Raw genomic sequence first — 17,095 nt, forward strand, 5'->3', positions numbered from 1 at the left:
GGGGGCCCTCTCTCCACATCCAGATGTGTCTACATTTCTGAGGGGTGAGAAGCACATTAGATCCCCTCCCCTTGTGATTCCTAGTGCCTTTGTGGGATTTGAATCTGGTTCTCTCCTTTTGGTGCGTCCGACCTTTTGTCCTCTGCGGAGTATTCTTTGCGGTTGTTGACCCTGAAGACTGTGTTTCTGGTGGCTCTTTGTTCGGTAAGACGGATTTCGGAATTGCCAGCCTTGTCATGTAGGGAGCCCGTTTTGGTTATTATGCCAGATAGGGACCAGTTAAGGACAGCACCTGCCTTCCTTCCAAAGGTGGTTTCAGATTTCCATTTGAATCGGTCTTTTTTTTTTTTTTTTTAACCATCCTTAAATAGGGTTTTGGATGGGCATGAATTCAGGAAATTGCAGCCGTTGATTTGCGGTGGCATTTAGTGCGTTATCTGGAGGTCACCAATGTCTGTCGTAAAACAGATCGGCTCTTTCTTCTTCAGCAAGGAGCGAAGAAGGGGGAGGTGGCCTCTCGTGCCAGGGTGGCTCAGTGGATTAAGGAAGTGGAGACAGAGGCCTCTGTGGCTGCTGGGAAGCCTCTTCCAAGACAGATAAGAGCGTATTTGACCCGGGCGGAGTTGTTTGCTTTCTCTGGCAGAGATCTGTAGAGCGGCCACATGGTCTTCCTTGCATACGTTCTGTTAGATTTGGCTGGGTGGGAGGATTCATCCTTCGCTAGGGCCTGAGGCAGCTTTCCGCCCTTCTGGGGAGTTGCTTTGGTACAACCCACGGGTGTGGACTAGCTTGTCCGGATGAAGAGGAAGGTGAAATTACTTCTTACCTGATAATTTTCTTTCCTTGAAGTAGGGCAGGACAGTCCACCATCCCGCCCTGGGCTGCCTTGAGGCAGTCGACTTTCTCTGTTGTGTGAGATCCTTATTAAGGAACGTATTGTGTGGCGAGGATCTCAGATGCACATGGACTTGTGCTGTAACTGCTGAGTTTTGTTCTGTGATATTCGTTTTACAGTTTTCCTATGAGACTATTGTTGGTGGAATTGAGTCCACTGTTTCCATTATATTAACCAAAAAAAAAAAAAGAATTAAATAATTACATAATGGAAGAATGTTCTATTTAGAATAGTGATTATTGAAATAATTACTGAATGGAAGAACGTTCTATTTAGAATAGTGATTATTGAAATAATTACTGAATGGAAGAACGTTCTATTTAGAATAGTGATTATTGAAATAATTACATAATGGAAGAATGTTCTATTTAGAATAGTGATTATTGAAATAATTACATAATGGAAGAACGTTCTATTTAGAATAGTGATTATTGAAATAATTACATAATGGAAGAACGTTCTATTTAGAATAGTGATTATTGAAATAATTACATAATGGAAGAACGTTCTATTTAGAATAGTGATTATTGAAATAATTACATAATGGAAGAACGTTCTATTTAGAATAGTGATTATTGAAATATTTACATAATGGAAGAACGTTCTATTTAGAATAGTGATTATTGAAATAATTACATAATGGAAGAACGTTCTATTTAGAATAGTGATTATTGAAATAATTACTGAATGGAAGAACGTTCTATTTAGAATAGTGATTATTGAAATAATTACTGAATGGAAGAACGTTCTATTTAGAATAGTGATTATTGAAATAATTACTGAATGGAAGAACGTTCTATTTAGAATAGTGATTATTGGTTCGCTGTAATAATGCTTAGGTGGTTTAGTGTCCACAATTGGCTTTTGAAGAAAAATACTGGCAGGCTGATGGCTGTGATGAGCTATATGAGAGGGATGTCATTATTCTCTGTCTCCACCTGCTGGTTGGAGTGCACAAGCCACTGGTGTGGACTGGTTTGCCTACTTCAAGGAAAGGAATTTATCAGATGAGTAATTTCATCAGGCAGGTTTACTCCAGCAGAGGGGAAATCTGTCATGGCAGGTTTCTTTTTATTGGTATTTTAATATTTGAGCTGCTGTTTCTGCCCAGTTTCACGCTTTCCTGTGGGTATGAATACCAACTTTTATCTCCTCTCATAGTAATGTTGTAGATGACAGCAGAAAAGACCAACTGTCCTATCTGCCCAGTTATTCCTGCCCATACTGGTAGAGTTGTCACTCTAAAGCTCAAGTTTAACCACAAGTTTTGTAATAAACTAAGTAGCTACTAATACTAGCATGGCTGTTGCTTGAACATCTACTCTCCTAGGTTCCCATGGCCTTTCTAGATGGCTCTTGGCCATCATTAACCTGCTGTACTGACTTGGTTGACACAAAGAGTGCATAGCTTGCTAGGCAGACTTGACTACAGGAGTGCCTGCATTTCAGCTAAGACTTGTGGTTCTTGTATTTGCAGTCTGCCAGACAGACCTAGCTGCTAATTAACTCTCTTTTCACCTGGCTACATGGTTGGTTGCTAGGACGTCTAGTTATTACTGTACTGTTAATTCTGTTTCAGTCTCCTGCAGGAATATGTACATCACCAGTACACCATTGCACTTGTGACCTTTTCCTGACTTCAGGACATGGGGCACGCTCTGGAACCTCTGTACTGGATTATTTCTCTTTGAATAACCATTGCCAAGGCTTAAATGGCCCTGGAAATTGGAGAAATATTTTCTTGAACCATAGGTAGAGCCATGATGAGAATAATAATTTTCAGTTTATTATTCTCCCTTGCGAAGCCATTCTCCCATTCAACTCACCTCATTATCCATTATGTACAGCTTCTGGTTTCTCTCTTTTATCCCATATCTTGTCCCATGTGTAGGCCAAGTAATCGCAGAGACTTCTCAGATCTGAGTGTGCATGTGTATTTCCATGAGAGCAGTAATCAGGGCTGTGAGTGGCCATTCCCGACTGCAGACAGAAAGCTGAACCCCTAGTCAAAGCTGAGCTTGTTTCTGCTGCCCAGAAATTGAAACCCTGAAATTTACTCTCCTCCCTGATGGTGATGCTCATGTGTACGGGGATTGTAGCTCAGGGACCTTGAAGTTTATGCTTGTGCGGATGCAGTGTTGATCTGTATTGGGGATTGTAGCTCGGGAGCCCTAAAGTTTATGCTCATGCTGATGTGGTGCTTGTCTATCTGGTATTCTCCAAGGACAAGTAGGATGGTAGTTCTCACACATGGGTGACATCATCAGATGGAGCCTGATGCAGAAAACACTGAGCATGCCCAGCATGCCCTATACTACACATCCAGGTGGGGGCCCTCTTCAGTCTCTGATTTCTTCTGCGGAGCTGTCAGCATCGTGATTTGATTGAGCTCTAAAACTTTTGTTTTTTCCCTCATGGAAAACTTCTCTATTTGCAATTTTTCTTTTGCTTCTCTCTTCTAAAGTCCGTTGCCAGGTCCCTCTCTGTGCATCCCCCCGCCATAGTATCCCTAGTATGGGTTTTCAGTGTTTGGGTAACTTTTCCTTTCACGATTGGTTTCCCCCATGGTGGCGGCGCCTCGGTGCCCGTCTTCCATCGATGTCCACCACCACCGTTCCGTCTTTATCCTATGTATTTTGCCCTGTCTTGGCCGAATATGGCTTCCGCCAATGCCCCCGGTGCCCGAGGACCATGTTGATTACTGATCCTCTTGAAATTTTTATCCTTTGCTTGGGGGCATCACGTGACATCCGGGGTTGCCCTCTGTGCACCCAGATGATCCTGAAGGGACGTCTGCTTCAACTCGACAAGATGGACAACGTCTTCGGGTCAAGGAAGTCCAGGCCAGCATCGGTATCTCCATTGGAGGACCTTAGAGCCGCACCGATGGACATCACGCCATCGAAATCAGCGGGACCATCAGTTCCGTCGAGGTCACCAGTGGATAGGGGTGCCGGAGACTGTTGTTGATCTCCTCTGGGCCGAGGACGTTGGGGTCATCGACTTTGGCACCAGGCAAAGACTGGACTGAGCATCGTGGGAAGACCAAGGCACCTGTCACAGTTGATGCACAGTGCCGGGCACGGGGAAGCACTGGTTTTTGCCACGATGCCCCCAAAGAAACGCTGTGGAGAGGAGCTTCAAACCTCCATCGATTCCCGGAGTCCGCAACTGTCTCTATCAGTCATGGTGCCAATTGCCGTTCCCCCTTGCAGGTCTGAGGAAGATCTGGCCATGCCTCCTTTTTCCCAGTCAGTGTTGTTGTTGGCAACATTTGAGGAGGAGCTAGAGCATCAGTAGAATGGGCGCTACAGGGCTTTGGTCCATTGGCACCAATGGCACTGGAGCCGGTGCCACCTGTGTTCGTAGCACTTCTGGAGAAGTTCATTGTGCTCATCGGTGTCTTACTGACCCAGCTGGTGTCCGTTCCCGGCAAGGCACCAGTGCCCAGTGGGGCACAGAGGGCTTCCCTTACCGATACAGTGGTCATCGCTGGTTCCTCCTAGGAGGAAGCTGGCGAGGCCAGCAAAGACACTGAGGCCGATAGTCCCCAGTCCAGTTCCATCAGTACCTGCACCTCTGGACATCGGCAGAGCGCTTAGGGCCCCATCCCCTGTGGCATACGGTGAGGATGAGGGTCCCTATGACTCTTGGGGGCGATGATCAGACCCTTCTCCTCCAGAGGACAAATGAGGGTCCCTGCCTGAAGACTTGACCTTCGCAGGGTTTGTCAGGGTGATGGCAGAGGCCATCCCATTCTAGCTTTTGACTGAAGAAGATGCCTGGCACAAAATGCTTTAGGTTCTTCAGTTCGTGGAACCTCCTAAGGAGATCATGGTGGTTCCAGTATACGAGATCCTTATGGAGTTGCTGCTGAGGATTAGGGAATACCCCCTCACAGTGCCTTCCGTGAATAAGAAGGTGGACGGGGTTTACCTCATCCAAAAGGCTGCAAAATTTGATAAGCATTCTTAGTCCCACTCCTCAGCACCCCTGGGGAAGGACCATAGAGCATTGGATGCTTTTGGGAGGAAGGTGTTCCAAGGCGCCATGCTTATTGCCCACATTGCTGCCTACCAACTCAACATGAGCCAATACTTGCAGGACATCTGGAAGTAGGTGCAGGAGGTAGATGAGCAGCTGCCTCAACAGCAGCAAGACACCCTCATTTCGCTGGTACACAAGGGATTGGAGTGTGGAAAACACGAGGTCTGTGAGACCTACGATGTTTTCAAAAAGGCTTAGAGAGTCTCTACAGCAGGAATCTGTGCCCGCAGCCTGGCATGGCTGCAGGCCTCGTATCTCAGACCAGAAGTACAGGAACGACTCGCTGATGTGCCGTGCGCTGGAGAGAATCTCTTTGGAGATAGTCCCAGAGTTGGGCCACAGCATACTTCAATCTATCATGAAACCCTCCAACAACTCTCCACTAGCACTCCAGACCCATCCTCCTCATACAGGAGGCTGTCAAGGCAGGTGCCTAGGAAGTCTTTCTTTCACCAAAGGAAGTACTATCCTCCGCCTCCTCGATCCCATACACATCATCAGAGCTCCACCGGCCATTCCAGGCAGCAGAGAGCTCCCAAGCCCCAGTCAGCTCCCCAGTCAACTCCAGGGACAAGGTTTTGACTGGGCCGTAGGGAGTATAAACCAGTTGCCTGTATCCAAGACTATGGACCCTCTGGTTGGGGGCAGGCCGCGGTTCTTTGCGAACTGGTGGCCCAGTGTAACCTTGACCCAGTGGATTTTATACATCATCCACCAGGAGTACCATTTAAACCTATTAGGTGTCCCACCAAATTGCCCTCCGTGCCCATTTTGAGGGCCGATAGCACATCAGGAGGTGCTACAAACGGAGCTCTCCTCCCTCTTAATGGCCAAAGTGGTCGAGCCCGTACCACCACGGCAGAGAACGCGGGGATTCTACTCCAGGTACTTCCTGATTCCAAAGAAAACAGGAGATCTCCATCCCATCCTAGACCTGAGGGCCTTGAGCAAATTTCTACAAAAAGAAGAGTTCAAGATGGTTTCATTGGGCACCTTGATCTCCCTTTTACAAAAAGGGAACTGACTGTGCTCCTCGACCTAAAGGACGCTTACACCCATATTGAGATCTTCCTCGTTCACAATAAGTATCTCCGATTTGTGGTGGGGAAACAACGCTTCCCGTACTGGGTATTGCCGTTCGGGCTCATGTCTGCCCCATGAGTCTTCATAAAATGCCTGGCTGTGGTGGTGGCATGCCTCCACAGACTGGGAGTGCATGTTTTCCCATATCTGGACAATTAACTGGTCAAGAGCACGTCTCGGGTGGGGGCCATCCGGTCCATATGCTTGACCATTCAGTGTTCGTTCTCAACTACCCCAAGTCCCATCTCAGTCCATCACCACAATTGGACTTCATCGGAGCCCTGCTAGACATGGCTCAAGCCAGGGCCTTTCTGCTGAACCAAAGGGCCAACACTTTTGGTGACCATTGCGACAGAGGTGCAAAATTTCCAGCAGGTATCAGCTTGGCACCTGTTGAGGCTGTTGGGCCACATGGCCATGACTGTTCATGTCACTCCTGTAGCATGCTTGCACATGCACAGAGCCCAATGGACCCTGAGGTCGAGTGGCGCCAAGCCAATCAGAGCTCCAGAATTGCATCCAACTCACCCCATCTCTCCGGGATTCTTTGTCCTGGTGACTGGTCTCTCCAATCTGGAATGGGGGATTTCATTTTGGAGTCTCTCTACTCAAATTGTACTTACCACAGATGCATCTACCCTGGGATAGGAAGTTCCTGTAGATGGGCTCGGCATCCAGGGACTGTGGTCCGCTCAGGAACATTCTTGTCAGATCAATTTCCTGGAGCTCCAGGCAATCAGATATGCACTATGGGCTTTCAGAGATCGGCTGTCCAACAAAATTGCCCTGATCCAGACCGACAGCCAAGTAGCCATGTGGTATGTCAACAAGCAGGGAGGCACAGGATTGTACCTCCTGTGTCAGGAAGCGGTCCATATCTGGACCTGGGCCCTGGCCCACGGATTGGTGCTCAGAGCTATGTACCTGGCCGGAATGGAGAACGTAATAGACAGGATGAGTCAAGCCTTCAGACCACAAGAGTGGTTCTTGGACTAGGGGGTAGTGAATCAAACTTTCTGCCTCTGGGGGAGCCTGGACATGGATCTGTTCACATCACCATGCAAACGGCAGATGCCCTGGCCTGTCATTGGGGCAAGGATCTTCTATATGCATATCCTCAGATTCTCTTAGCGGTGAAGACTGTCTTGAAGCTTTGCGAGAACAGAGGGACTATGATCCTCATTGCCCCTCATTGACTGAGACAGGTCTGGTTTCCACTCCTGCGATAGTTGACCATCTGGAAACCAATCAGTCTGGGGACTTCCCCTGGATCTCTTCACTCAAGATCAGGGCAGGCTGTGGCATCCCAACCTCCAGGCCCTGTCTTTCACAGCCTGGATGTTGAGAGGTTAATCCTACAGCCGCTTATCTTTCTGAGGATGTGTCTCGGGTCCTGGTGGCTTCTAGAAAGCCTTCCACTAGAAAGTGCTATGGACTGAAATGGAGGAGGTTTTCCGTGTGGTATGAGCAGAAGGTCTTAGATCTGTTCTCCTGCCCCACACAAAAATTGCTCGACTACCTTCTGCACCTATCGGAGACTGGCTTAAAAACCAACTTCAATAGAATTCATCTTAGAGCAATTGGTGCATACCTCCAACAGTATAGATGGTACGCCCATCTCTGTATAGCTTATAGTGGTACGTTTCATGCAGGGCCTCAATTGAAGCCTCCCCTAAGGCCTCCTGCTGTGTCTTTGGACCTCAACGTGGTGTTAACTCAGCTGATGAAAGCTGCACACCTGTGATCTGAAGTACCTGACCTGGAAGGTCATATTTTTGGTGGCGGTCACTTACATGCGCAGGGTCAGTGAGCTCCAGGCCTTAGTGACTTATCCACATTATACTAAGTTTTATCATGACAGGGTGGTCTTGCATATACACCCCTAGTTCCTGCTTAAGGTAGTAACCGACTTTCATGTTAACCAGTCAATTATCCTGCCAACATTCTTTCCCAGACCCTACTTGCACCAAGGTGAACGAGCACTGCGGTTTGGACTGCAGGCGAGCCTTAACCTTCTACCTGAGCAGACAGAAGCCCATAGACAGTCCACCCAACTTTTTATTTCTTTTGATGGGAATAGTTTGAGCGTTGCCATTGCCAAACAGACACTATCCAGTTGGCTAGCGGATTGCATCTCCTTCTGTTATGCCCAGGTGGAACTGCATCTTGGGGGTCATGTCAAGGCTCACTCTGTCAAAGAGCCATGGCAATGTCGGTGGCCCACTTGTGAGCAGTTCCCATGGAGGAGATCTGCAAGGCTGCAACGTGGAGTTCTCTTCACACATTCACATCTCACTACTGTCTGGATAGGGATGGCCAACATGACAGTAGGTTCGGCCAGTCTGTCCTTCGGACGCTCTTTGAGGTATAGAACTCAACTCTCCCTGCCAGGGGCCCATTGTTTGGGTTCAGGCTGTCTCCCCCTCTGTTACCAACAGCACTGTGGTTGTTGTGCCTGTTGGCACCTGGTTGGTGTCTGTTGGTCCCATTTTATGTTAGTTGAGCAGCCTCTAGTTAGGGATTCACTCATGTGAGGACTACCAGCCTGCTTGTCCTAGGAGAAAGCAGAATTTCTTACCTGTAACAGGTGTTCTCCTAGGACAGCAGGATGATAGTCCTCACGAAACCTGCCCACCATCCCGTGGAGTTGGGTTTCTCCTATTTTATTTTATTTTCTTAATCAAAATTCTGTATTACAAGGCTGAAGGGGGGACCCATCATGGACATGTGGTTTAGGGCATGCTCAGTGTGCACAGTCAAAGTTCCAGAAACTTTGACCTGTTTTCCGTGCCGGGCTCCATCCAATGATGTTGCTCACGTGGGAGGACTAACATTCTGCTGTCCTAGGAGAACACCTGTTACAGGTAAGCAACTCCGCTTTATGTCCTGTTGATGCTTTGATCATTTTTCTTGCCTGCAGCACAAAGATGGTTTTTTACGTGCAGAATCAGCCACCCCATCAGAATCTGAAAGGCTACCAGGTAGCATGGACTCTCAAAAATGAACTCCACAGGCAGCAAAAGGATTTTCTCGTCTTCCGTGCACTGGAAATCAACACAGTCAGTGAGTGAAAGCAGCTGTCATGCCCTGCCACATTTAATACTGTCTGCAGCATGCCTGGGGTGGTCTTTGCTGCATCCCAGCTGTCACGGGGTTAGCTCCTTGCCTTGCCTTGCCTGGTCGCTGCTCTTTGGCCTCTCAGAATGTTGCACACCTGCCGTTTTTAGCTAAAAACAAAACATCGGCTCCAGTTGACGAGAGGTGACCAGCTAAATCTTCTGGCCATGCGAGTGATTTTGACAGCAGCTCTTTGTGATTTTTTTTTTTTTTGTATTTTCTCTTTCTTTGGTTGGAAAGGCTCCCTCTTTAACAGTGCAGTCTTGTGATAGCAGCGCAGATCTGAGACTCCGAGTCGGGTCCCTTGATCGCTATGAGGTCAATATTGAAAGACCCGCTCAGCAGGTAAGATAACCGGCTAGAAGTAAGCAGCTCATTCTAGCCCGTTATCTTTAGGAGAATATTCAGCTGAACCTAATTGGCTCTGTTTTCAGCTGAATATTCTTCTGAATCTAGTTGGTGAAAATTTGCTCGGCTAGATTTAGTGCGGCTGGGCTCTCCAGCCAGACTGAGCTGGGTAGTGCTGCAAATCACCCACAAACCAGCTAAGTCCTCAGCACCACCAGTAATCGAGGATCCCGTCTCCTAAATTTTATGTTCATTTGTGAAAAAAAAAACCAAACAAAAAACTGCTCACCTTCTCCTCTCTCCAGACTGTAAAAATATTTAAAAATATCCCGCCGGCCATCTCGCCTCCCTCCCGATGTCTCCACTTCAAAAAGGAAAGCGAAACCATCCCCTGCCCACTTCCAAAAAGTCTCAGTAATAAACGTGTTCCTGCCGGTGCCCTCATGGTGGAGAGGAGGGAGGGGGGATTCCCGCCCCCCCGCAGGTGAGATGGCTGCGCCATGTTTTGTGTAAACCGTTTTGAAGTCGATGAATGGCAGTGGAGACCGTGTCTCACATTTTGGAGGAACTATTGGAACCATATTTTTGGTTTTCCTTTCTGTGGCCGGGAGACCAGGAGGAGAGCCTGGCAAGGACAATTTTCTTTTTTACTGTTTTGAACTGGGAAGACTGGGAGGGAGAGGAAGTGACCATTGGGGTATTTTGAAAATATTTGTATTTGTCGAGAGCGGGGGGCGCTATTTTTCCTCATATATTAGAGTGGGGTTGGAGAGAAACAAGGCAGCCAGTCCTTTGCTTTTTTAAATTACGGTTGGGGGGCAGTGAGGAATTGAAGCACCTATATTTGGCCGGCCAAGTTAGATAGCTAATACCGACAATCAGCAGTAGCCCCCTAACTTTCTCCCTCTGCCCTAACCCCACCCAGAATTTAGTGGTGTGGTGGAGTGGCCTGCTGGTTAGAGCAGCGGGCTGAGGGTTCACATCCCGCTGCTGCTCTTTGTGACCTCCATCCTCTGGGACCCCCTTACAGTATTGCTCTGTCGCGTCACATTTCACTAGCGACTTTGATCCAGCTTGGCTGTTCCAGCTAGATCCCTTTTGAATGCGGAAGTCATGTCACCTCCCTCTGACTCTCAGCTCTTTGGGGAAGGGACATTGTAAGTTGGTGTCTGCTTAGCCTCCTTTTGTGTCTGCAGCCTGCCAGCTGAACTGCTCTGATCACGGCCGTTGTAACTCCTTCACCAAACGCTGTGTCTGTGACCCCTTCTGGATGGAGAATCTCATCCGGGTGCAGCTGGGAGACGGAGAGCACAACTGCGGTGCGTAGACTCACGATCTCTGCGCGCTTGTAATCCTGTTTCCATTCCAGGGACACAGACAGACAGAGAGAGCCTGTAAATAAATAGAAATCCTGGGCAGATTGGAAGAAGTGACGTTGTAATTTCATTGAAGGTCGTCATGTCATGGTGGGTTTGGGGTTTTTAAAGCTTATTTTAAGCAGTCTCGCAGTGATGACTGCAGGGAAGCTCCTGGACATTGCCCACAGTGCTTAGGCTGCAGGCTGAGATTTATTCACCAAGAACTTTCCCCTGTGCTGTGCCAGTGAAAAAAAATCTTGATTGAATAAGCTTCTCAGTGCCTTCCACTGGATGCTGCCGTTATTCACTGCTGCTGCAAGCCATGGCCCCGGCTCCCAGGGAGTCAGCACTTTCTGTCTTCTCTCGTAGAATGGAGTGTGCTGTATGTGGTCATTGCCTCCTTCGTGATCTTGGTGGCTCTCGGGATCTTGTCCTGGATGCTGGCGTGCTGCTGCAGGAGGTGAGCTGCTTGGAAAAGGATAATGCTGCCTCCTTATTGCCTCCGCAGCAGCTTCCCCGGCCAACTTTGTGCCTTCTCGTTCCAGGCGGAAAGGCAAATCCAAAAGGAAGAGTAAATACAAGATCTTGGATGCTACAGATGACCTGGAGAGCCTGGAACTGAAAGCGAACCACAAGTCAGGTACAAAGTGATGATGCAGGGCCTTCTTGGAGGGAAGGGGAGGTTCGTGCATACTTCATGTTGTTCTGTGCCTTTCAGCCTTCAGGCAAGGATTAGTTATGTGAGCTCTGTGCTGAGAATTAGCATTTTCTATGGCATGTGATCCAGTGAGCCGTGTCAGAGTTCATACCGAGTATTGTGGTCGTTCAGTTTGATTCTCAGTTTTGCAGTATTGGATTTTAAAAACGTGATCTCGCACTCATTATGTGTGAGAGCAAACCAGTGCCTGCGATCCTGCCCCATAGTTCCCGGCTTTGCACAGGGATGATTATTCAGCATTTGCTGGGTGAGCCAGTGAAGTGCTGGCCGACTCGGTGTGCATTGGGGATGGGGGGGAGGAGGAGATCGGTTTGTGGAAGGAGTGGGCAGCTGCAGGTCTCAGATGGGATGGGATAACCCTTTCAGCAAGGGATCGAGCTCTCCGTCCTGCACAAAGCCACTTCACTAATGCGCCTCTGTTCTCTCCTTGCAGGCGATAGGAGAAGCAGTGATAAGGAAAAGTAGGTAGAATAGCAAAAGACAGCAGATATAAAACAAATCCTACCCATGCGCATTCCTATGGCTGTGAGGTTTCAGATGAGTAAGAGGCAAAACCATGAGCTTGATGTACTCGGCCCAAGGCATTTCCCAGGAAATGTGATGTGGGTCGTCGTGAAAGCCACTTTAGCAGTATCGATGACCCGGCCTCATCCTTTAACCCCCTCCAGTCTCTGAGATGTCCTTCAGCCAGGTCAGGAGTCAAACAAATATTTTAAGAGAATTGATTTGGGTATAAATGAGCCCAGACGAGGCTTAAGGCAAGAGGCCAGTTATTAAATTATTTTGTGCTAATAAAATATTGCAAAACTCCTAAAAAAAAAAAAAATAAATGCCAGGATGTTCCTCAGTGAGAAAAAACAACGTGGTTTTCCTGACTGCTAGAAGGACTGAAGCAGGGTTTATACACAGAGCAGAGACTTTAAAATACAGAGAACAGCAGAGGTCGGACGCCGGTCTGTGACCGTCATGTCTGGGGCACTGCAGAACTTCTTGTAACAGCTGCAGCTTCTTGCCAGGAAAAGCCTTCTCCCTTAACCTGGCCTGCTTTCTTTCCTTGAGAGCTTCTGAAACAAATGTTTCTCTCCAGCATAAAACGCTAGCGTTGCTGGGAGGCTGGATTAGCAGGTTAATATGGCCCAGTGTGACACTTAGAGCAGGGGGGGGCCAGCTCCAGTCCTCAGGAGCCTCAAACAGGCCTGGTTTTCACGATACCCGCAGTGAATATGCCAGAGAGAGAGATCTCCGTGCCCTGCCTCCATTGTATGCAGATCTATCTCGTGCATGTTCATTGTGGCTAGCCTGATAAGCTGGCCTGTGTGGTCGCCCCTGGCCTATTCGGTGAGGGAATTTGCTGCTCAAGACCAAATCCGTGGTGCTGTGTGTAATGTTGCCTGTCGGAAGTGCTCGTGGCCTGGCAGGAGAGAGGACAGGGAGCACATTATTGGCCTGACAAGCTTTGCATGTAATTCCAAAGCAATAGACAAGGTGATTAAAATAAAAGGGAAAATGTTTACAAAATAATAATTAGCATGCTCTCTGTTTTGTGATATCTTTACTGCCTCGGGCCAGCAGGGTTCACGCAGGTGCACCTATGTGTTCCCTGCTTGTCTGAGGCCGTCAGCAGTACTATAGGTCCTGGATTGTTTTTTTGGCTGTTGTGCTACTTTTTATAAAAGCAGAATTGTACAAAGATAACGATTGGAGATGAGCTTTGGATCATGTTGGTCCTGTTAATGGCATCAGAAGCTGCAAAGGTTGATTGGGGGGGGGGGGTGGTAGGGGCTGGAGATTTAAGGCAGCGAACGCTGTGTCCCTGATTGCTTTTTGATTTCTTGTCATTAAAGGGGGCAGAGTGAAAGCTCAGGTTCTGAACACTAGTTTAATGCACTCAGAGTCGGAGCTGGACAGCGACGACGCCATCTTCACGTGGACAGACCGGGAGAAGGGGAAACTCCTGCGCAGCCAGAACGGCTCCGTGCGGAATGGTCAGCTGCCACCCAAGAGCCAGCGAGAAGAGATCTTATAGCGGGAGTGAACGCAGGAAGGCAGGACCTCCCTCCCAGAGGTCGGAGTTCACCATCTCTTCTCTGCTTTCGGATTGCTTATACTTGAAATTGGATTTCTCTAGGTGAAACGACCTGGAAGGGGGAAAAAAAACCCCTGTGAAGACATTAGAAAAGAAAATGTGTATCAAAGGACGTAGGTGGGGTTTGCCTATCAGAAGGGCCAGATCCCCCGGAGCCCAGGCCTGCGTTTTGAAGGACAGAAGCACTCCAGCAGCAGCGATGGAGGCTGCAGGAGGAGCTGGGGACTGGAAGCCTCAGGGGGGTCTTCCAGCCGGGCTCACGCAGCACTCACTGCACTAGGTAGCCAGAGGCGCAAAGAGAACTTCAGTAATATTGAATTATTTTTGGTTGACACGTTGCTCTGTGCCAGAGTGGCGGCATGGCGTGAAGCAGTCGCACGAAGGTACAGAGGCTCGCGTTTACTCTCTGCATCACATTCAGCTTCAAGCTATGGGTTTAGGAGTTACCCCCTCAGACCTGAAAGCAGCCTTGGAAAGGGCTCTGCTCCTCTCCTATGCTGCTGTTGGTTGTAATTAATCCATCAGCTAACGGAGAAGTGCTGAAACTCCAGGTGGGGTCCCGCCTGTGCTCAGAGCATGGCGTCAGGTGAGCGAATGTGCTGCAGGTGGATTCTGCACTACGCAAAACTCCCCCCTCCCCCACCCTAGTGTTTTCCCAGAGTTCTGGCTGCCCTTTCAGACCTCAGCAGAGCAAAGCTCTCCCAGGTTTAAATGTGAAATGAACCCTGGCAGATACCTCAGCAGAGCCTGTGGCCTTAGAAAAGAGGAAAGCCTCGGACTCTTGCTGTGTGGAGAGAAGGCCTGGCATTGACGTAATGCAGGGTGGGAGGGCAGGAGCTGGGGAGAGAAATCCAGCCCCGTCTACCCCCGCCTGCCTCTCACTCTTGCCTTCTCTTGTTCCTCCGGGCCCTGTGATGTTGGAAAACAGCACGGGCAGCAGGAGCTGAAAATCACTGAATGAAGTACTTCAAACTGTATGATGTGAAAGATGCTGATTGTATTTTTGCACTTTTGTGGCAAAGCAAACTACTACTGAATAAAAAAAAGACTGATGGCAGCATGGACTGTACAGCGGGGGTGAATGCTCTCATCAGCAGGTTCCAGCAAATCCCGGAGAATGGACAGGCTGTGGGTGCTGCTGCTGTTCTGGACACTTCCCCTCGCTCCTGTGTCAGGACGCGTCTCGCGCAGCCCCCGTTCCCGAAGCTGTCTGCTTCCTGTCCTCTGTAACTCTTCCTCCACCTTCAGCTGCAAAGAGAGACGGACGTTTACCCTAAACTGAATGTAAAGTCTGCTGCTGAGCAAGCTGTGCACGTAGATTGCACCAGTCTGCTCCCTGAAGTGACCATTGGTTTTCTGCCTTGATTGCTGTGCGTGGAAAGTACGGTTTTAAATTCATCTTCTTTGGGGAGGGTTTTTATCGAAGTTATTTATTCTAAACCCGTGTCTGCTTTTTATTTGCGTTTCTCTTCACTGAGCCAGTGCTCCATCTGGGTGACGGATAATTCTCGTCTTTGCCTTGAGTCTGACCTCCCCATTCTCCCCAGGTTATAGCGTGCATGCCACCAGAAGAAGGGCGGGGATGGGACTGCTGCAGAGGTTTGCACAGTGATAAAGACCAGCGAGCTGGCAGCTGGACTGGATGTTCTTATTTATTTTGCTGTTACTACTGATCAGACTGCGGGTGGGATTGCATCCGGCCCTTTGAATGTAATCATGTCTGTGCTGCTGGAGGTGGACACTCCCCTCTCTTTCTTTCCTTCCGTGTATGAAGGAGGTCTGCGTTTACCTGGCACAGGGCCCCCCCCAGTGTCTGATGAATAAAGAGGATTCCCAATACTTGCCTAGTACCACGTTTTGCTCGGAGCGACTGATCAGCTTGCAGGGCCCTGGCCCGGTTTTGTTTCTGCCTCAGGTGTGGTGGAGAGCGAGCCTTCACTCTGAAATGGTTTTCACTAAAGCAGGGAGGAGCGCCAGGAGTCGGAGGTGGGAGCACCAAGCCTTCGGAAAGGCGATAGGCCCTCCGTGGCCGAGGGGCTCCAGCCACGCTGGGAGTGCCTTTTGATGTACAGGTAACCTCTGCTGATGGTGAGCGCGTGTTGTGCAAGCTTGATTCCCAGACTCTGGCATCTTGTGCCCTGCTTTCTCTCTCTCAGCCTCTCAGGACAGCACCACTCCAGTCACTCAGCGAATGTTTTAATAAAATGTTATTTTGAAATGCTTTTCATTTGTCTTTTGTTTACAGTATTTATTTATTTTAGAATTTTTATATTCCACCATACTGGGCCCAGTAGGTCGGGATGTAATACAAAACTATAAAACAATTATTTTCTGAGGCACTACATGCACTTTACATAAAAACCCTAAGAACGACATCTCCCTTAACTAAAAATCCCCCAAGAGCCAGAGCAAACTAAAACGCTTTGATAATCTGAAACGAATTACCAAGGGGATCGCATTCCATAAACTTAGCCACTGCCAACTGGATCCAGACGAGCCAAAGCTGGCACAGCCACCAATTTTCTAACCACCGAATGTAAAGCACAGGCTGGTCACTGCAACTCTAAAAGCTCTCGGAAATTGCGGCCCCTCCTCATTCAAATCTTAATAAAGAGCCAACACTCTAAGCCTTGCGAGAAGAACTCGGACGTTCTCCCTTCTCTATTGCTCAGGGCCCGCATTCTGAGCCATTTAGAGCGAGGGAAGTCCAGCAGGCACATGAGCTTTTAGAAAAGAGCCTGAAATCTGACTTGGCGAACTTCATAATTCTTAGATAAGAAATGTGTTAGTTAAGGACATAATGACGTTAACATTTGCTCCTTCGACCAGTCCTGGAATTCTGTACAGGCCCACTAGCATGGCTAGTGGGCCTGTACAGAGCCAGCATGGCTCTCTGCTTCTACAGCAGGGGAGAAGAAAAAAAAAAAAAAAAAAAAACCAACAAGAGCTGTACAACATAGTCTAGGTAAAACAAATAAGCATGGGTGTAGCTTGCTTATCGCGGCGGTTACTGCCCCTACTACCCCTAACTAATCAAGCTAGATATTTCACTTGCATGCAGCTCCATCACTGCTCTCTACATTAATGGTGGGGGTGGAAGGGGAATAGAACAAGGAGCTAAGAGTAACAGATAAGAATGAGAGAAAAAATGTGTGAGGCTTGCTGGGCAGACTGGATGGGCCATTCGGTCTTCTTCTGCCGTCATTTCTATGTTTCTATGTTTCTATGTTACTAGATGTCAAAATTGTGAGGGCAGGAAAGGTTTGAGGATTGCAAAATGTGATGGGATGTGGGCCGCAGCTCCCCCACCTTCCACTGGGGGCATATGCAGGGCGTGGGGCTTCTCGGAGGAATTAACCTCACCGCCGCTTTCACTGGGCAGTGCGGGCTACAAAAACGGGAGCTGGGCTGTCAAGATGCTACCGTAAGCTCCTGCCAGTGCC

The 17,095-nt window shown here is 48.6% G+C and overlaps 1 protein-coding gene across 4 annotated transcripts in view; it reads left to right on the plus strand.

Moving 5' to 3' along the window:
- The window catches only part of KIAA0319L (KIAA0319 like), a 92,432-nt gene extending 76,558 nt beyond the window's left edge, over positions 1-15,874 (plus strand). For all 4 annotated transcript variants that reach the window (XM_029572014.1, XM_029572013.1, XM_029572012.1 and 1 more), the window contains 5 exons: positions 8,946-9,088; positions 10,687-10,809; positions 11,218-11,308; positions 11,394-11,488; positions 13,411-15,874. In XM_029572014.1, coding sequence (XP_029427874.1) covers positions 8,946-9,088; positions 10,687-10,809; positions 11,218-11,308; positions 11,394-11,488; positions 13,411-13,592 — 634 coding nt within the window. In that variant the 3' untranslated portion in view covers positions 13,593-15,874. The remainder of the gene's footprint in view (positions 1-8,945; positions 9,089-10,686; positions 10,810-11,217; positions 11,309-11,393; positions 11,489-13,410) is intronic.
- Positions 15,875-17,095: the final 1,221 nt, after the last annotated feature.

The sequence above is a fragment of the Rhinatrema bivittatum genome, chromosome 11 (assembly GCF_901001135.1).
Source record: "Rhinatrema bivittatum chromosome 11, aRhiBiv1.1, whole genome shotgun sequence".
Lineage (NCBI taxonomy): Eukaryota > Metazoa > Chordata > Amphibia > Gymnophiona > Rhinatrematidae > Rhinatrema > Rhinatrema bivittatum.